At 54.0% G+C, this 20,348-nt stretch overlaps 1 protein-coding gene across 2 annotated transcripts; it reads left to right on the top strand.

The window, feature by feature from the left end:
• The first annotated feature begins 1,099 nt into the window (after positions 1-1,099).
• GDF6 (growth differentiation factor 6) lies at positions 1,100-20,139 on the top strand. Of its 2 annotated transcripts, XM_032316679.1 has the most exons (3): positions 1,100-1,171; positions 1,887-2,238; positions 17,043-20,139. In XM_032316679.1, the coding sequence occupies exons 2-3, from the start codon at positions 1,941-1,943 to the stop codon at positions 18,005-18,007; spliced, it is 1,263 nt and encodes a 420-aa protein (XP_032172570.1). In that variant the 5' UTR covers positions 1,100-1,171; positions 1,887-1,940; the 3' UTR covers positions 18,008-20,139. The 2 variants fall into 2 exon arrangements, with proteins under 2 accessions (XP_032172570.1, XP_032172569.1); XM_032316678.1 differs by lacking the exon at positions 1,100-1,171 and having other exon boundaries at positions 1,795-2,238.
• The last annotated feature ends 209 nt before the right edge of the window (positions 20,140-20,348 follow it).

Raw genomic sequence — 20,348 nt, 5'->3', positions numbered from 1 at the left:
ACAGGGAAGTTCCTTCCCTTGCAGTCAGGTGAGTGGACCCTGCAGGGACAGAAAAAGGGCAGAGAAAAGCAAAATAAGAGGGAAGGGGGTAGAAGACTGGGAACACACACACGCAAAGCAGTGTGGGAGGAAATCATCTGAGATCAAATAAAACCATAAAGAAAAAAAAAAGGCAAGAATGAGGGATACTGGGTGGGTGATAGACTCTTCTATGTTGGAATGGGAACCCACGATTTGGGGACAGAGCCCGGGTTTTGTCCCGGCTGAATATCCTCTTGGCTGAGTGTCCTTGGAAAAGTCATCTATCCCCTGTCTGTCTCATTTTTTAAATCTGTGAAAGTGAAAACAGTAAGGCCAACTTCACAGAGCTGTAGGGAGAGGAAAGGAGAGCATTTTATGGTTGGTGGCTGGACACCCAATAAACAAGGAGACTCCATGTCCACAGCATTCCAGAGCACAGAGCACTGTGGGAGAGAAGCAGCCCTCCGCCTTGACTTCCAGCGCTCAGGCCCAGGAATGAGCGAGGCAGTGGGCGGGGAAGACACGCACGGGGAATCTGGGGACAGATAAAGGAAACTCGTGATGGGGCGAGGCTGGACTGAAGAGAAACAGATTGGGGAAGAGCTGCAAAGGGAGGGGTCCACCGAAAGAGGAGGGGGAGGCCGCGGAGGGAGAGGGTGGGAAGGCAGAGATGGGAGGGCAGTGCGAGAAGAAAAGCAGGCTGGGGAGAGAAGGATTGGAATGCAGAAGGAACCTTGGGAAGGAGAAAGTACTGAAGGCGGGAGGAAAAGAAGAGAGGGGAAATGGGGATGCCGTGGAGGCGGGGGCCAGGCCGCGAGAGCAAAGAGGACCCCGGGAGCCGACCGAGGAGAAGAGCGGCTAAAGCCAGAGTCAGAAGAGGCTGGGGATTGCGCGAGAAGAGAGGCTGGGGCCTGCAGTAGAGTGCGGCAGCTTTTAGCATCCATCCAGACACCAGAGACTCGTGGCCTTTGCCTGACCTCGAGGGTCGGGAACAGACGCCCTGTCTTTGTGGAGAGCGGGACCCCACCGAGAGAATGGGGCTGTTCTGGGCTGGGCCCTGCGCCTGGGACGTCGCGAGGCTTCGCTGGCCCCGGGCTGGCCCCTGAAGGCAGCAAACGGCCGGCCTGGAGGCTGGGGCCGAGGAAAGGAGGTACCACCACCACCCCGAGCCAGAGCGCAGTCGGCTGCAGAGGCGCCCGCCGGGAGCCGTCTCTGTGGGGAAGGGGGGCGGGGGGGCGCCGCCGCCGCCGCTTCCCTCCTCCCGGGGCCTCACGCTCCCGGGACAGGGGAGGCGACCGGCGAGGACCTAGGGCCCGCGCGGCATCCCGGGGGAGGGGGGGACCGAGCTTCGGACAGTGCTAGGGGGACTCTGGCGCTGTGGATGCTCCTGGCCTCCTCGCCGCCCCGGGGCCGCGCCCGCCTTCCCCCGCCCGACGCTCCGGGCCAGCTGTGCTCACGCCGCCCGGCAACCCCGCGCGCGTCCCGCGGGGGCGCTGCGTCTCCCAGCCACACCGACACACCGCGGCCCCTCTCCCCTACACCTCCTGGCCGCACCACCAGCCTCTCCGCCCACCCTCCGCTTCCCCTCCTCTCCTCGCCTCTCCCCTCCCCTCCCCTCCCCTCCCGGCGAGGGGCGGGAGGGGGCGTGGCAGGGCCGGAGTTTGTGTGGCTGGACCCGGCTCCTTGCACTCGGAGTCCGCGCGAGGAGCCGGGCCCCGGCCGCTGTCCAGCCGCTCCGCGCCCCTCGCGCCCTGCGCTGCCGCCTCTCTGGGAGACGCTGCCACTCGCTCGCCATGGATACTCCTAGAGTCCTGCTGTCGGCCGTCTTCCTCATCAGTTTCCTGTGGGATTTGCCCGGTTTCCAGCAGGCTTCCATCTCATCCTCCTCGTCATCCGCGGAGCTGGGCTCCTCCAAGGGAATGAGAAGCCGCAAGGAAGGGAAGATGCCGCGGGCGCCACGAGACAGTACCACGGTCCGGGCGCCCCTGGAGCGCCAAGAGCCACTACCGCGGCCACAGGATGAACCCCGGCGGCGGCCGCCGCAGGAGCCCCAAGCGCAGGAGCCTCCCGGCAGGGGCCCGCGCGTGGTGCCCCACGAGTACATGCTGTCAATCTACAGGACTTACTCCATCGCCGAAAAGCTGGGCATCAACGCCAGCTTTTTCCAGTCTTCCAAGTCGGCTAATACGATCACTAGCTTTGTAGACAGGGGACTAGGTAAGTGGCAAAGAAGATGCCCCACTCCTCTCTCCCTGGAGCTCCGCAGCCGCGGCGCTGCTCCTGCTCTGGCAGGAGGCTACATTTGAGAATTCCCTTCCCGCTCTGGACACCTCGCCCTTTCTTTTCTTAAATTGTTTTTCTCCAGCCCAGTAAGTTTCTGAATGCGGCTGCACATTTTATTCCAGTTTGCAATCCTCCCTTCCTCGCTTCCTTCCTTCTCTCCCTTCCTTTCTCTCTTCCTTCCTTCTTTTGCAGAAAGCAGCGCGGTGGCCGCTCGTCTGGTGGCTGGTGGAGGAAGCGTGGAGGACGGGAGGTGGCAGGCAAATGACTGGGTCTGGAGAGGGGCCGCGGCGGGGACTGACCGCACACTTGCCACGGGGGTCTCGGGTTGTGCGCGGTGCGCGGTACAAGGCCCTAGTTACCGTGGCGGACCGGGACGGGAGCGCGCGGGGCGAGTGACCCTTTGAAAGCCCCGAGTTCCCATCCGCTCGGGGCGGGGGGAAGGGGTGGGAGAAGAGGGGAAGCCGGCAGTTGCAAGTCCCGCGGTCTGAGGAATGAGTCCTCGAACGGCGTCTGGCTATGCCCTGACCCAGCCGCTGCACTGGTTCCCAGCTCCTCCCTGCGCTAGATATGGGGATCATCAGCCGGGCGAGAGCCCCGCGCCCTTGGGCGCTTTTTGCTCCTGCAGCGCGCTCACCGCCGCTCTGAGGAGGCGACCGAGTAATTTCTGCTAAGGCAGCGGCAGCAACTGGCAGGGCGGGGCAGGGACAGGGGCAGGGCAACTAAGTTTAAGGATTTGTTGGTACTTATCCATATGGGTGCGTGGATATGCTCATCCACCTTTCCCAGCCAGGCATCGCCCCTCTCTCTGAGCTTCTCCCAGGGGCCCTGTTCCTGGTCCCCTCTGAGGGCGTGGGTGCGAGCCTCGGTGCCCGCGGAAACTCCTGCACTCGCTCCTTGCCACCCGCCTTGGTTCGCGTGGTGAATGCCTTCGAGAGACCCTCGCGCTCCCCTTGGTCCCAGAAACTGAGGAGGGATGCACAGGCACGAGGAACTCCGTTCCTAAAGAGGGGAGACAATAACGTGGAAGGAGACAGGAAAGGAAGGGAGAAAAAGGAAAGAAAAAGGGAAAGGGGAGGAAGGGGACGTGAAGAAAGGAAGGAGGAGATTTAAAAAAAAAAAAAAATTAAGGCAGCTCTCCACCACCCTGCCCAGACTTAGGTTCTCGGCTTTGACCAGTTCCCCGCCTCCCACTTCCAGGTCAGTGAAAGTGGGGTCGCTCGGAAACCCGCGAGCTCCAGGGTTCGGGAGGACAGGGCTGGTCCCTCCCCGCCTGCCTTGAGTACACTCTCGTCCTCGGAGCTCTTCGGAGGACGCTAACTGCCCCTAAACTCCGGGCTCTTCCCGGGCTTCAGACCCCAGCCTCCACCCTTGTAGCCACCTTCCTTGCGGGCCAGGGTTCCAGCCCACGCTGGGTCCGCCGCTGCAGCCGAGGTCAGCGAGGTTCATGAGCTGCTGAAAGGTCGGTGCGGCAAATTAACGCCTGCTATTTTATGGTGATTTTAGGACTCCTAAAGTCACCTCTGCAGATACTTACGGCTTCTTCGTAGCGCTGCAGCTGCATCCCCAACCTCCATACAGCCAGCGCAGCTCGCCCATCCCTCCCACCCCCCAGGCACAGTCTCTGCCCTGCTTTGGTTGTCTCCCTCCCTCCAAATCCTGTTTACCGTCCCCCTTATAGTCAAAGTCTAGTCAAAGACCACCCTACACATCCCTAGTGGAGGGACTAAGGAAGCTCAGAGAAAACTGCTCAAGAGGCCTTTTCCCAGGGGAGGAAATCCCGGAGGCCCAGGCTGCTGGGCCGTTGGGCGCAAGTTTTCTTTTCCCCCCAAAGTAAGTGGCAAGAATCTCCTCCCCTCCCCCCAAGCAAGCACCCCCTAACTCCTAAGCTTCGCCCTGCGAGTTTGGCACGGGACCAAAAGACCCTGCAGGCTGTTCGGAGGTGTCTACGGAAGCCTGAGGCGTGCAGGCAGGAGAGGGAGGTCTCTGGGGAGTTCAGGTCCTGCGCAGACGCGGGCTCGCTTCACCCTTGTCTGCTCAGCAGCTTCTCCCTGGGCACCGCGCTGGGCATCCCTGGGCGCCGGAGGTGGGGAAAGGGACTGGCTGTAAGCCCAGGCCCAGGGGGCCTCTGTTCCTGAGGCAAGGTTTCCAGGCTAGCCCGACCAAGAACCAGACGTCGGCTTCAACTCTGGAACTCCGTCCCCAGCCCGAGGAGAGGCGGAGTGACCACTTGCACCGCAGCTTCGAAGGCACGGTCTCCTCCACGCTCTCAGGTTCCCAGAAAACGCGAAGAAGGGCAGTTAGTTGACTGGGAAGGCTGCGTGGCTCGCCGCATGCCGCTCGGGGGTGAAGGAGTGCGGAGCCCAGAGCAGGAAGGAGCGCGCAGAGGAGGGGGTTGTGTTGCGGGCTACAGCGCCAGCTTGATAAAGGGAAAGCCTCACTTTCCCTCTCACTGATTTTGATTTGATGTGTCACCGGCGGTGACCTCGGGCTGGACCTTCCGGGGCTTGCTTAGCATCGGGCCCCTGATTGGAGTGTTTCAACTCAGCGATCTAATTGAGGGTTCATGTCATAACACATCAAACGGTGTCTAGTCTCCCGTGATGGAAGGGACCCGCCAGCCGCGCATCCCCGGCTCCTGGCTAGGACTTCCGCCCCTCTCACGTGGGGACTTTGGACCGCGCCAAACCCGCCTACGTCCCCTCCCCCACCCCGTGGATGGCGGGGCAAGGAGGAAAGAGCAGAGGCCAGCAGAGAGCTGGGCCAGCCGCGCTAACTTGGCGCCTTGCCTCGGGGATGTTTAAATCGCCGTCGAGTGCGGCAGGCTTGGCTTGGCGGAGCAGGGGACCCTCAAGGGGGAGGAGCAAAGAAAATGGAAGGAATCCTGAAGCCGGTTCTGGAGGCATGAACTCCGTACTCACGTACAGTATTTGTAAAAAGCCTTCCTCACCCAGGAACCCCGGAACCTCAAAAGTTGCCCCTCAGGCTTGCGATTAAGAGTGGGCGGGCAGGGCTAAAAATCAGTCGGAAGTGAATGAAGAGCGCTTTGGGTCCATAAAGGTAGCACGTCCTCTATAACCTCACCCTTGCCACCTTCTCCCCGCCGGACACCTCCCCCCGCCTCCGCCAACACACTGCCACTGGGGAGACTTTACTAAAAGTTTTATTTTTTAAATGTCCCTCCTCTCGATTTGCTCTTCAGACATCCAGGGGTAATACTAACCAACATATATTGAGCATTTACTGCATACCAAGTACTGTGCTAAAATCTGTTACCTGAATTATTTCATTTAATTCTAACAACCACCCCCGGGGAAAGCACTGTTTTACAGGTGAATTAAGCAAGACAAAGAGGTTAATAAGCAAGTTGCTGAAAGTCACACAAAGCGGCAAAGCACATATCCAGTTCTAGATCTTGCATGCTTAATTATGGCACTACACCGGTAGGGTAAAGGGCGAGGAAGCAGAAGTTTGAAAAAGGAAGGGGAGGGCAGATTTCCCACCCGGTCTAATATTCTTATATATTTACTTAAGACCCAGTTTGGAGTTGGAGTGGAACTTTGGATTTGAGGGTCGGAATCCATGTTGCGCTTTGCTTCCTCTTTGTGCTCTCTGTGAAGGCACATGCTATCCCTGATCTTTAAATATTCCTCCATGTTGTGCTTTTCAAATGATTTTGAATCCATAGTGATGGAAAGTATGTGCAGGTGTGTGTTGGTGCAGTTATAAGATCAGAATAGATCAGGCTGGATATAGAGAAATTACAGTTTAGCACATCAAAAGGCCACTAGTACTGGAGCCCTAGGTCCCCAACCCTGGGGCCTGGGAAAGGCAGACAATTGGAACTTGTGTGAATTCAACGTGGCTGAGAGAAAGAGGGGGAGAGAAAGAGAGAAACAAACCTCCGACTTTCCCTTTACGGAGTGAGAAGGGATACATACTTCCAAAAAGGGGGAGGGACCTCCCCCTTGGTTTTGGAAGAAACCAAAATGAGTCTAAGAATACAGCTTTGAGTTAAGTTTTCAGATGATTTGGAAATAATAGGACTCTTAATTTTTTTTTCTCTGTTTACTGTTGTTGTTAGAATAGCCTTCTCAGAAAGGAAGGCAGTAGGGAAGAGATAAAAACCAAAAACGAGATCTGAACATCCTTGAGGAACTTGACACCCTAGAACTGAATCACTGGAAAGTTTGCCATGGCTGATTGTTGGCTTCTTGGTTTACCTTCTGGATGGTGGTTATCTGGGAGCAGGGCAGGACAGTTGGGCTAGCCGTGCTGTGGGGAGGATATTCTAAGAGCTGCAGAGTCCCCTCGCGATTGAAGTTCGTTTGGGACAGCATGTTTATGCAAAAGAGCGAGTTTCTGGGTGGACCTGGGCCGCAGAGTGGCGTAATCTACGCAGCAGTGCTTTTGCCTCGACCCTGTTGTCGTTGGCAAACGGAAAATGAAATATAAGCAGGGAAGTATTTTAATGGGGACGGAGGGAATTCACAACTGTTAATTATTTGGTGACCTTGTATTCGATTTGTTTGAGTCCCTTATAAAAACACTAATGCAGACCAGACGGCCAAGTGAGGAAGCCGGCAGAAGGTTCCAATCTAGGCTTTATTTCCCCGGAAAGAAGGAACAGCCTTGGAAAAGGATTGCTGAGCATTCAAGTGTGCGTGTGAGAGCGCGCCCGCGTGCGCGCCGGCGTGGGGTTTGCAGTCCCGGTTCATGATCTTCCATCGGGCGGGTAGACTGGAAGGTCCTGGAAAAAGGCCTGGGGCGAAGGAAGGAAGCCTTAAGGAAGAAGTTTGTTCTTCTCTTCGGGTTGGAATGATTAAAACATTTTAAAGGCCACAAACCAGAAACGCCTTAGCTATTGTCTTGTTCATTATCGGTTACTGTCACCCCCATCCCTAAGGCCTTAAGGGTTGCTTACAAGACTCGTACCAGGCCCACCTTAGCAAGTGAGCTAAGAGCACCGAGTGCGTTCTGCAGCGAGAGTGCAAGCGGGGCCAGAATTCAGGGCGAGCTTCCTCTGCAGGGGAGGCTAATTTGAAAAGGGCTCTGAACATTTTCCCCAGCGCGGGAGACACTTGGGCTCTGGGAGTTTGCGCTGTAGAGTCGCTGGTGGGGGAGGGGATCGAAAAACGCGCTCAAACATCCTTGTCTTTTCTCCACATTAAAAAAAAAAAAAAAAAAAAAAAAAAAGTCATCTAAGCCACAGCCCACGACAGGCCTTGAGAATCCCTTCTTCCGCAAACTGAATGAAGACATGAAACCTCCCCCCACCCCCCACCCCCAAGACCTGCGAGTTTGCGCGCCGCCGGAACCCGCGGGGAACTCGGGCATTGCACAGGAGGAGGTCCGAACGCAACTGGTTTTTTGCCCAGTCGGAGTTCTCCGGGTCCCGCCGCACACCTCCTTGAAAGGGGGAGGCGTGTGGGGGAGGTGAAAAGAAGGGGACGCAGAGATGGGAGACAGATGATATGATAGGACAGAACGAAAACTGTCTCCTGGCAGGACTGCTGCGTGCAGTAAACGGCGCAGAGCACACCAACAAGGATCCCTGGGGGCTTTTAAGTAAAGTGAGGGACATTAGTTCAATAAATCGTTGGGTATGGACTAACCCTGGACAAACGATGCTCTCTGGACCCGGGGACCGTCTCCCAGCCGAGGCCGCGAGGTGCGGTCAGCGGGAATGTGGATCCTCCGCGTCCTTTCGTTGCTTGGCACCAACCGCCTCCCTGCCGGCCCCTTCCCCTCTCCCCCCGCCCCTCTTAAAGCCCTGGCTGTTTATTTTTAAGCTCAATGGCGGTTAAGTGGTGTCTTCTGTTTACAGGAATTAAATAGGTCCTCGTCGGCCTAATGGGTTCCAGGGTTGCTGTTCTCCGCCTTCTAGGACAGTCCATTAGCGCTGCTGGGGGCGGAGGGGTGGGTGCGCGTGGCGTGAGCCGCTGCAGGCGCTGGGAGGGACTGGCCAAGAGCGGCTGGCCGCGCTGGCCCGCTTTCCAGAAGATGCGCGCGCCGCGCCGCCAGTGGCCCGGGTGTCTGGGGGAGGAGTTCGGTTTAGGGACGCGGTGGTGGGCGTGCTGGCGAGGAGAAGGGCGGGCTTCTGGCCCAGTCTGAAGCGGCGTTAGCTTACCGAGCCCAGCAGAAAGTGGGGGCAGCGCGGAGAGGTTTGGGATCCCCGTGGTTCACACGCTCCCCTGTCCTCCCGAAAGAACGTAGGCACCAAAGAAAATCCGTGCGCCTGCTTTGCAAACCGGACTTCCAGGCCCTCATCCCACTTCCCAGCCGAGTCTGGGTCCCACACCCGGTGGGAGGGAAACTGAATGATGTTAGACGACGGTCCACAGCTGCCACCGCGAATCTCATTTTGCTGCGACATTAGTTCGGAAGTCAGCCCAAGGTGAGCGCAGCGGCGCGGAGTTTCCACTATTCCTTCTTCAGAAGCCGCGCCCGGCCCAACACTTTAAAGAACTCACCATTGAAGTTTCTCCGGCGCAGGACCCCTGGGCACTGAGGTCCTTTCCTGTACACACATCGAGCCAATTTGAACCCCCTCTCTGCTCCTGCAACCTGAGAACTGGTCGGGGAGGAGAAACCAAATAAAATGGGAACATTTTTTTCTACTTTTGACCTCGAAACTCTCTAGTCAGAAGGCCCGATCCTTTTCTAACCCTGAAGGCTGCTTGGAGGCATCATTTCCTCCTCCCCTCCGACCCTGGGCCTGTGTGGCTCCAGTGGGCTCTCAGTGACCCTACTGGTGAGCAGTGCAGCAAGAGCGGCACTGGCACGTCATCCCATCCGGCCCTGCACGCACAGCTCCCAGGGAAAGGCAGTGACCTTCAGAGGACATGGGCCCGCCGGGGAAAGGTGGGGAGAGACGGGTGCAGCATTTGGCCATGGTACCATTCCACATGGATTTCACTTGCATTGGTGTCAAATTAAGATTCTGGATGCTCAGGGGTAAGACTTCAGTGAAAAGAGACCCCCCGCGAAGAGTTCTTGATCTTGGCCTCCAATCACTGGTTCTTGAACCCTCCTCTAAGAACGCGTTGCCACCAGGGTTCACACTAAGTTCTTGGTCACCACTTTCAAATGAATCCATTTCATCTTAGAGAAACGAAAGAATCTCCTTGAAGCACCTTGGGAGTCCTTCTGGGGGTGCACAGTGTTCAGGAGAGAGGGCTGGCCTTCGGCTCCTGCCAGAACTGGTCCTTACTGCCGTGGAAGGCTGTCCGGAGGCTCCCAGGCCATGGGAAGTGCGCCTTTCGCTCTGGTGGTATCTGGGGTTTCCCTTCCTTCCCCTGCCACCCTTCCTCCCTCACTTCCTTCCCCTCCATCCAGCACTGGCTGGGCCGGCGCTTGGTGTGAGAGCACTGGGACTTCTGTGTGGGATCCAGGCAGGCAACCAAACCTGCTTAATCATGTGGGGTTCACAAGGCCCAGGCTCTTTGCAAGGAGGACAGTGCGGTCTGCCAGAACCTGCCTCTCCAGGTTCTGTGGAGGACCCCCCCTTGGGGCTCTCTGTTTTTTGAAAGGAGGAAGGAAGCCGAGAAACGCAGGGCATGCTATTGGAGAAAACACTGGGGAAGCCAAGAGATCAGAGAGAAGTTGGGTGGGTGAGTGTGTGGTGAGAAGACACACACACTTACGGACTGACTGGGCCTTCTCAGGTGACTTCCTCTGCATGGGGCCCTGTGCTCAGCCTAAGGGGCCATTCATTCCTACAGCCCATCTCCGTGCCAAATGTGTCTGACCATCTCAGGGATGCAACCCTGAGGGGCCTGGGAGTTAGTCTCCTTGCCCCAGTCCTCACCTTTCATTGTGGAGCCCTTTGGGGGCAGGAGGTGGGGAGGCACCATCTGTCCACAGAGCCAATCTGGGGTGGGGATGAGGGTGACATTCTGGGCTAAGTGCTGGCCCTGAGCCCACAGAGGAGGGAAACTGCAGGGAGGGACCTGTCCTTAATAAGGTTCTGGCTGGAGCTTGCTTGTTCACCTGGAAGTTGTGAGAGAGACCTCAGTAGTGGATGACGTAATGACATAAGGCACTGAGAAGGATCAGTTTGATGGCAGTGAGGCCACAACCCCTTCACTAACCCTCAGGTGGATAGGAACTGGAGGTTCTTGTTTCTCTCTTTACTCCTCGGCCCAGCACCTTTCCTTCATTCACTTCTGGAAATCCTGCAGAAATAAGTGGGTTGCCTGTCCACAAAGTAGGCCAAGAGGAGTACAGGTGCGTCTTTTGCCTACCTGGATGTAGGTAGTTATGCTGAGGAGTGACTGCATTCATTGGGTGCTTCTGTGTGTCATGTCCAACCGGCCCTGGGTGCCTTGACTCTGACCTTTCCAATGACTCAGTGAGGGATGGCTCTCCCATTCTACAAAGGAGGCTGGGAGAGATTATGTGACCTTGAGTATCCAAGGTCCCAGGTCAGCATTCAAATCTATATCCCTTAGACTCTAGATTCCTGTGCTAATTCCACGTTGTCAGTAGTAACCAATATTTGCACACATCTTCAGATAAATGTCTTTCCTACTCTTTCTCTCATTTGCTGCTTCTCCTTCAGTGGCTCTGTGAGCTGGCTATCCTTATCTTCATTTTGTAAATGAGAGAATGGTTTCCCTGTAAGTTCTCTTTCAAAAGTTCAATTGTTAACATCCCCTCAGTTCTGCTGTTTAGGAAGTGATTTTCTTTAGGGGACCAGAGATTGATGCCTTTCCCCCAAGCATGGGTTGCCTGAAAGAGCAGGAACTTTCTCAGGGTTTCTACCAAACACAGATCAAAGCTAGGATATCCAGGGTGGTGGCACAGATATTGGAGCAAGACTGTCCTGTCTACCTCTTAGTATCTTGGGCAAATTACTATTCAGCAATCTGTATTTTAAGCTTTCTGGTCTGTAACATGAACATAGTAGTGATATCCTTTTCTTTTCCACAGTTTTGAGGCTTAAATGAGTTAATGAGAATTCAGCTCATGCACAGCGGATGGTAATTGCTACACCACTGTTTGCTATTATGATTTTTATTCTGGATGGTCAAGCCAGAGCACCCTGTAGAGGCTGAGTTGTGTGGACTGCCTCCTGAATCTGCCCCTCAGTGAGGATGCTTAGCGAGCTCAGCAGCTGGCACCAGATCTCGACAGAGGCAGGACTCAGGACAAGAATACAGGCGGAAAAAATACAATGGGATGGTCAGGTTATTTCTGTGGCCCAGGAGGGGGTAATCGTTGGAGCGAAGATTGCTCTTAGGCTTTCACACCCCAGGGGAGAGGGTTGATGGTTCATTTTTACTCATCCTGTACATCCGACTTTATTTCCAACCTGTAGACTTTCCCACCTCAAGGCAGTGCTGAAGCGGGGTGACCTAGGGAACAAGCGACTCCAAATTTAGCTATGAAATCCCTGCGTGGAGGTCTTCTTCCTTCTAGTGAAGGAAGAAAAGAGAAGATCCTGCGGGAACCCAGTTAGCCAGAAGTTGATGGCATTGGTGAAACACGTGTGTCGCGTGTCCTCCCTCCCTCTTTGCACCATCGCCCAATCAGAGCCCTGGAAGAGGGTGTGGCCGCGGGTCGGAGGGCACAGGAGCTAAGACCTTCAGATCCTGCCCTTCAGTAGCTGCAAGACATTGGGGAAGTGAAGATACCTCGCAGGACCCCAGTTTCCTCATCTATAAATGAGCGTAACGCTAGAACAGGCCTCACACCCCGCGGTGAGGATTCGGGGACAGAGCCCATCAAAGCCCGGACGGAGCACGTGCCTACCGCAAAGACGCGTCCCAGAAGCTTGCGTGCCGCTGTTGGCTCAAAAATGACGGGGGTTGGGGGGAAAGGCTTAACTGCGAAGACGTCCGGGAGTTTTCTATGTAAACGGGTGCCGATCCCTCCACCTGTGGAAGTGGGCGTGGGAAAGCCCACTATCATCTCGGCTCTCTGAGCCACTGCCTTGTCGCAGGATGTGTGTCTTCGGAGGACGTGGGGCGAGGCGCGTGGAGAGGTGGCGGGCGGGTGCGGATGCAGGCCTGCCAGACACTTGGCGAGTTGCTGTCCAGGGTCACTGAGAATTCAAAGGATGGGAGCCTGATGCGCACGGAGGAGCTCTCTGAGAGACCTGGAGCCCCGGGAGCACCCTCAGGGCGATGAGTGACAGGAAATCCTGGAAGGATTCTCAAGAGGGACCTCAAGCTGCCTGCATATCTCAGAGATGTCTTGGAAAAAAGGCAGTGCAGGACCTTCTCGCCCCAAACCAAATGAAGCTGAGGGTTTTCGAAAACCTTGGAGGGGTGGCCCCAGCAGGGATAGCCCTGGGGGACCCTGGAGGCACATTTGCAGCCGCTGAATGTCCGTTGCTGAGGCTGCCCTCCTGAGACTCAGGTTCTCTGGTGTCTGGTCTTTGGTGCCATGAGCATCCTTTCCCTTTCCTGTCTGGGTTTGTTTCTTAGCTCCCTCCAGTCAAGCACTGTAGCTCCAACCTGCGCTGATGACTCTACCTTCCTAGGCCAGTTTTCTCATTTAAATGGGTGTTACAGTCCCTGCCTTGCAAGTGACTCGTTCTTTTTCTCCTGTCCTCATTGGCTTCTTTTTAAAATTGTTTATCAAATTCCATACGAGGTGTGCATATTTGAGGTGTCCTCACCTCAACCTTTTGCCAACTTGCTCTTACTTCAAAAAAGGCTGACCTACTTATGAAGACTTTTCTTCAAATATGCAGATGGTTTGCTTCTTCCTTCTCTTTCTCTCCTCCCCCTCCTTCCTGCATCCACCTACCTGGGAGAATTGACAAGGGCAAATCCAGCCATCGTAACTTGAAAGGTCTGTACCTCCCTCTACTACTCAACAAGCCCCAAGGTAACTGGGTTTGAGCCAAGTGGTAACAAACCCGGTTCATGCAAATTAAGGCCAAAATAAAAAATCTCCCACGATTTATTACTGACTGATTTCAAAATAAAGGCCTAAAGCTTAGGATTCACTTCCAAGATGTAAATAAAATGCCACAGACCCAATGAAAGGTGCATGTTTCTAGGGAGGGGGATGGGAGAGAGGGTCATCTGATGATATCAGACGTCATTTATACTGGACTCAATGGGAGAGGAGACCTGTGGAAGGGAATGTGAAGGCTGGTTTTCTTCCTACAGGTGGCCTTGGTGGCAGAGCCAGGCTTTTTGATGCCAGGTCAGCAGGCAGAGTGTCTTCAGGGTCACAGGGAATGGTGGTGTTTGCACTCCCCAGGTCGGATGCCTCCTCTGGGCTATTTCTGTGATGCATGGCTCCAGAGCAGGTCCAGACAGGTGGGGAATGTGGTCTGTAGGAGAGCCACGCAGAGTAGCCACTTTCTTGGACCCTCTGTTAAGGGATTAGGGATTAGAGTTCGCAGAGACCCAGTGAGAGTACAAGTGGCTGAAAGTAAAAAAAAAAAGGGGGGCGGGAGGTGACTGTTGTGGGGGGGCAAAAAGGAGCTGGGAGAAATAGTGACTTGGTTCTGGTGAGTACTGCCTTAGACCCTGCCCTGGGTCCTGTGTTTTGAAGGACACTGTTTTGCCCCAGCTCCAATGGTGCCCTTGCCAAGGGGACAAGCTCATCTGGGATTAGTGGTTCTTACAGTGGGATCCCAGACCAGCAAATCAGCATTACCTGGGACTAAGACAAATGCAAATTCTGGGCTCCTACAAACCTCTGGGTCCTGAGAGAATTTCTGTTTCTAACAAATAGTGATGCTGTATGATGTCACGTTGATCTTGCAGATGTAGGGGCCTTTAGGTTTAGTGGCCTTGAGAGCTACTACTCTACTGTGGTGCCCAGACCATAGAGCTCTTGCCCAAATAGTCCCCTTCCAGGGCCCGGCCAGCTGCTTCATAGGTCTGTCCTATGTATCTACACCTATGTATCTATAAGAGTGCTATGTCCTATGTATCTATAAGAGTGTATCTACACCACTGATACACACCTGAGAAGCCTGGACCTTTGGTTGAGGTTGCCCACAGTCCTGTGGGTGCTGCTAAGCCGGTGGGTTGGAGCTGGTTTGGAAAGAGAAGGGGGCAGGTTACTGACTGAAGTTCCCATTTGCATCCTTTCCTTGAGCCTTGGAAAGATACAGGCTGGCTGGTCTTGCTAGAAAGATCCTCAGAAATCCCAAGGCTGCAGAATCAGCAGAGCCCTCTTTCTACAGAGGCTTTCCTCTGTTTTGACCATTCTTGGGGACCGGAGAAATGTGACTCAGCTGTAGAGACTAACCATGACTAGCCCACACTTTCTTTTTTTTTTTTTTTTTAAAGAGTAAAAACCAAAGAAGGCGGATTGCTCCATGTTTCATGAGAGAGAAATAAATAGATGACCCATTACTCCTTCTTATGCTCTCCAGCCCATGACAAACTGTCTCAAGAGTTATGTAAGCAGAGATGGAAATGATTTCCTTATGGCATCCATGTTTGATTCCCAGCAAGCTCTGCAAATACAGTTTGGACTGTATCCCCTGTCCTTCATACCCCAGCCATTGCTGGTTGCTTTTAAACTCTAGTACCTGCGCACTCCATTGGAGAGGCCATGGGGGCAGTGGGGCTTAGGGGCTAAATGCTCCAACTCTGGAATTAAATAGACTTAAGTTTGGATCTCAACTTTTTTCACTTACTAGCGGCCAGCCTTCGGTAATTAACTTCATTTCTCCAAACCTCCGTTTTCCCACCTGCAAAATGGGAACTACCTTACAGAACTGGTCTGTGCTTGTGGATAAAGCAAGGGTGAAAGCTGTCAGCCCTCCCAAAACTTAGCTGGTGCAGCAAATGCCTTCAGTCCCTCTCATTACATCCTTAGTTTTGGGAGCGAGAAATATGAGAGGCAAGAAAGTAAAGCCTAAGGCAATAGGTCCAGAGAGCTGGGTGGTGGCTGAAGGTTGTCAGACGAAGGTTTCTTTAAAGGAGGAGAAGAAAGTGTGCTGAGTTCCCACTGATTTTAATGTGACCCTGGTCGGTTTGAAGGTCTTGGCTTCCATAAATCAACCGCCTCCAGCAGCTTTTCCCGCTTCACCTCTCTAACCCTTCCCACAGCTCGATCTCAGGTTGGGACATGTGCCTTCGAGGGAGGTAGCCAGCGTCACAGTCAGCCCAGAGTGGGGACTGGGTGTGGCTGAGGCTCCAGGTCCAGTGCCCCGGGGGCTACATCTGGACAGGCAGTGAGGGTCGGACCCAGGACCCAGTGACACTTTTACTATTGAAATCGAACCAAACTTTACTAGCTTCTGGGGAGAGCTGGGGGCTTTGGGGATTTTTGTATTTGCTGGGTTGTAAATATTTTATGAGAAGGCAGCCCAGGAAAATCTGGTTAGCTTTCCGCCTTGCACATTGAAGTGGGGTTGGTTTCATGCACAAATGCGTCAAAAAAGAAGTCAAGTTTTGCCTTGGTCCCAAAGAATTCATCTTGGATTTTAAAAGCCTATTATTCCCTACCCCCCCCATTATGTTCCCTAAATTTCTTTTTCTTATTTGTAACCCCAAATTTAATCTTCAAGATGAGCTGCAAAGCAAGATTTCAAGTTGGGTGGGTGGGTGGTGGGGAGAAGGTCACCGTGTTTGAGGTTTTCTGCTAACTGATGTATTTCTCATTGATTGCAGGATCTTCTCAATGGATAGATGCCTGGGGTGTGTGTGTGTTTATTCATTTGCCCCCCCCTTCTGAAAGCTTTGTTGCTCTTTTGTTTGTCGTTAAAATGGTGAATTTGAAAAAGCAAGGAATCAAGCAATCCCACAGAAGACCCTCATTCTGTCAGCTTTGTGCTGGGCCTAAATACTTCAGCAAAAGTGTCTAGTGGGCAGCAACGTTCCCCCAGTCTAAACTAGGGCTGCATCTTCAGTCATCTTGGAGCTTAAAAACAAAAACAAACCCCAAAATGACCAAACAAAAAACTAGCAAAAACCTAGTACCCAGGCTCTGTTCAGGGACCTTGTTTCCGTTGGTTAGAGCAAGCCCTGGCACTGGTAATTTTTCAAGTCTCTGGATGATTACAAGGGACACCCAGAGTGAGAAGAACCACTCTGGAAGTTTCCAGCTTACTGACCAGCATGTACTCGAGGTCAGGCACAGCTGTACCGGCTGCAGTAGGATGGACAGGACCGGGCAGGGTCCTAGCTCCTATGGGCCAGTGGGGCAGGGTGTTGCTGGGAAAGACAGACCACTAAGGAGACAAATATAAACGAGGTCGTCGTAGATAGTGCTAAGTGCCCCTAAGATAATAAACCCGGGTCCTGTGATAGTGACCGAGGGAGGCTACTTTAGATCAGGGTGGTCGATGATGGCCTCTGGGAGGAGGTTACATTTGAACTGAGACGTGAATGATGAGAACGAGCCAGCCAGCCGAAACGAGGGCTAGGGGGAGCGCGGCCCAGTCCCAGGACCACAAAGGGCACATTAGTGGTTACGCAGGCTCCTGGGGGAAAACCCGGGAGGCTGCCGGCGCGGCCGCCTCTCCCGCAGCCACCAGCCACCGACTTCCGCCCTCGGAGTCCCGGGCTGACGGGGAGGGCGGGGGAGGTGGTGGTGGTGATGGTGGGGAGCTCCCCATCTCCTAGCTGGTGCTCCCCCTCTCCTAGCTGCGCACCGGCCTAGCGGGGAGCCGGGGTGGTCAGGCCCCCGGCTGGCGGAGCTGGACTCCCAGCCGGCCTGCCCCGCTCCCCGCCCTTTTCCTCCCGGGGGCGTCCGCAGAGCACCGGGCTGATCTCCCCCTTAAGTGAAACTGACTGTAATTATTTTTTATCTCGCAGACGATCTCTCGCACACTCCTCTCCGGAGACAGAAGTATTTGTTTGATGTGTCCACGCTCTCAGACAAAGAAGAGCTGGTGGGCGCGGAGCTGCGGCTCTTTCGCCAGGCGCCCGCAGCGCCCTGGGGGCCACCGGCAGGGCCGCTCCACGTGCAGCTCTTCCCCTGCTCGTCGCCCCTGCTGCTGGACGCGCGGACCCTGGACCCGCAGGGGGCGCCCCGGGCCGGCTGGGAAGTCTTCGACGTGTGGCAGGGCCTGCGCCAGCAGCCCTGGAAGCAGCTGTGCTTGGAGCTGCGGGCCGCGTGGGGCGAGCCGGGAGCCGGGGAGGCCGAGGCACGCGCGCCGGCGCCCCAGCAGCCGCCGCCCCCGGACCTGCGGAGTCTGGGCTTCGGCCGGAGGGTGCGGCCTCCCCAGGAGCGCGCCCTGCTCGTCGTGTTCACCAGATCCCAGCGCAAGAACCTGTTCGCCGAGATGCGCGAACAGCTGGGCTCGGCCGAGGTTGCGGGCCCCGGAGCCGCGGGCGCCGAGGGGTCGTGGCCGCCGCCGTCGGGCGCCCCGGACGCCGGGCCTTGGCTGCCCTCGCCCGGCCGGCGGCGGCGGCGCACGGCCTTCGCCAGCCGCCACGGTAAGCGGCACGGCAAGAAATCGAGGCTGCGCTGCAGCAAGAAGCCCCTGCACGTGAACTTCAAGGAGCTAGGCTGGGACGACTGGATTATCGCGCCCCTGGAGTACGAGGCCTACCACTGCGAAGGCGTGTGCGACTTCCCGCTACGCTCGCACCTGGAGCCCACCAACCACGCCATCATCCAGACGTTGATGAACTCCATGGATCCCGGCTCCACCCCGCCCAGCTGCTGTGTGCCCACCAAATTGACTCCCATCAGCATCCTGTACATCGACGCGGGCAATAACGTAGTCTACAAGCAGTACGAGGACATGGTGGTGGAGTCCTGCGGCTGCAGGTAGCGGCGCCTTCCCCGCTGCCCTGACTGCAGAGAGGTGGAGGAGGAGGTGGCCTCGGAGGACGCCGGGGGTCGGGGAGCAGCCTGGATGTGGCAGCTGGGTGGGAGAGGAGGGCGCTCAGCCTTCCCGGAACCTTCCACCTGCCAGCCCAGAGGGAGACCCTGATTTTCACACCTTGCCTGGACATCCAGGAAAAACAAGCCAAGGAGGATTTATTTAGTTTTTGTTTGTTTGTTTGTTTTGTTTGTTTGTTTTTTCTTTATTATCGTGGCTTTGGATTTCCTTGTGGGCCTCACAGGTTTTGATAGGAGGTGGGGGGCGGGGAGACGCATACCTGTTTCTCAACAGCTCCATGGATTGAAAAATTAATAGTTTAAGAAGAGAAACAGCGTGGGAGGAAGAATCACCTTTGACCACGTCTTGGTTTGATTGTTTTCTACCCATGTAAAGAAGGTGGTTTTTTTTTTTTTTTTTTTTTTTTTTTTTTCTGGCCATGTCATAGCCTGTGCCTTGTGACCTCCCAAGCAGAGAGTGTTCAAATAGAGGAACTAGCACCGAGAATAGGAAAGCCAGGAAGGGCCCTGCCTTTAGAAGAACTTGCTCCTGTACTGACTGGGCCCTGGCCTCTCCCAGTGCAGAGAGCTGGCAATCCGCATCTCACTGGAGGGGACTCCGGTCACTGCCTTTACTGTTGCTTTTTCTGGTAGGGGAAAGGGGAACTGGTATGGATGGAATGACAAGAATGAGTCCAAATGGAACCCCCGAAGGATAATGAGAAACCACAAGGCCTGCCTCTGAGGGGGCCTGACACTGAGGTGTATGAACCAGGATGGAGGTAACCCAGGAAAACCCCTTCTGTGGTGTCTGTTTCTAATTGATTTTTCTAAGCAGAGTCTGCCAAAATTCAGACATCCCCTTTTAAGGGGAAGGTGATTTTCCAGTTAAACAAAAAGCAAGTAGGGGTGGGAAGCTATATAACTAAGATAAGAGGTGCAGAGAAGGGGAAATGCGCCCAGAAGCAGAGGATGAAGTCAGGAGGGGAGGTGGTGGCCCCCTTGGAAGGATGGGGAGATGGGGCCAGTCCAGAAGCAGTCAAGAGAGGGATGAAGGGGACTCTGGTCCCTGTGCCCAGAGATTTCTTTCACATCTATGTTCCCTCCCCTCTTTCTAACATTCCTGAAAGATTACCAACCAGCAATAGCCCAGGGCTCCCCCCAAAAGAATTGTTTCAGATTGTAATTACCAGTTAGGCAATGTTTTTAAAACTTAGTAATGAGAAACTGTGAAAAGAGCAAAGTGTTACATTGAGCTCTGGGTGGGAGACAGTGAGGAGGGAGGCAGGGGTGGAATTCATCTTCTAGAAGGAAGCAGGAGAGAGCACAATGCAATTAAATACCCATTCCCAGATTGTTGAACCCATAAACTCCCCCCACCCCCTGCACCAGTATTATTTTCAAATGTTGTCCATAAGTAGGCCATTTGCAGAGTTTGTTTCCTCATCTTTGACCATGAAATGGTGTACATAAGGGAACTTGCACCAACCATTAAAGAAAATTTTTGTTTTTTCCCAAGTGGTTTTGCTCTCTCAATCTAAACCTGTTGCTTGTTTGGTTCAGAGAACTACAAACTGTCCAAGAAAGGGTGAGAATGATAATAAATGCTAATATAAAATACTAAGTAAAAAAAAAAAAAAGACTTGGCCAGGAGAAATAATTTAAAATGCACATTTGCTTTGGATGCACTGTTGTTCTGTTAAGGCTGTATATATTTGTTTATTTAAGGTGACTGAAAGTGCAAAGAGAAAGTGGATAGCATGCAATTCATCCTAATGTACAAACGTTATATGCACTCAAATGTTATAATTTCTAATATTTTTAAAGTTTATATTCGAGTTGTACAAAGTTAAGCATTAATCAGATATTTCATTCTTTCATAATGTTATCATTTTCTTAAATATTATTACAAAATTTTAAGTCTGTCTAATGGAGAGTTTTTTTAAACTGTCTACCTCACTATAATACAAGTATTACAACACTAAAGTTATCAGAGGTCGATTTTATATTCAAAGCATTTTTTTACAGTACACTTTTCCTGGATGATATTCCATCTAATACTGTATTATTAAACTCATTTTCCCCCTTCATCACGCAGCCTGGTTTATATGGATTTATTTGGAAGAACCCTTTTCTCGAGGAACTACTGTCCATGGTATTTTGGTCCAGTATGGGACTGTATGTCTGAAAAAGCACTCATGATTTCAATGTCTTTCCCTGAGAGCATTGTACTTTTTCTTCATAACTCTGGCACGAGTCCTCATGAAATTTTCCCTCACCAGATTAAAGCC

Source organism: Mustela erminea, chromosome 16 (genome assembly GCF_009829155.1).
Source record: "Mustela erminea isolate mMusErm1 chromosome 16, mMusErm1.Pri, whole genome shotgun sequence".
NCBI classification, from domain to species: Eukaryota; Metazoa; Chordata; class Mammalia; order Carnivora; family Mustelidae; genus Mustela; species Mustela erminea.
The sequence above is the reverse complement of the archived record's forward strand: the minus strand, read 5'-3'. Positions and strand labels throughout refer to the sequence as shown.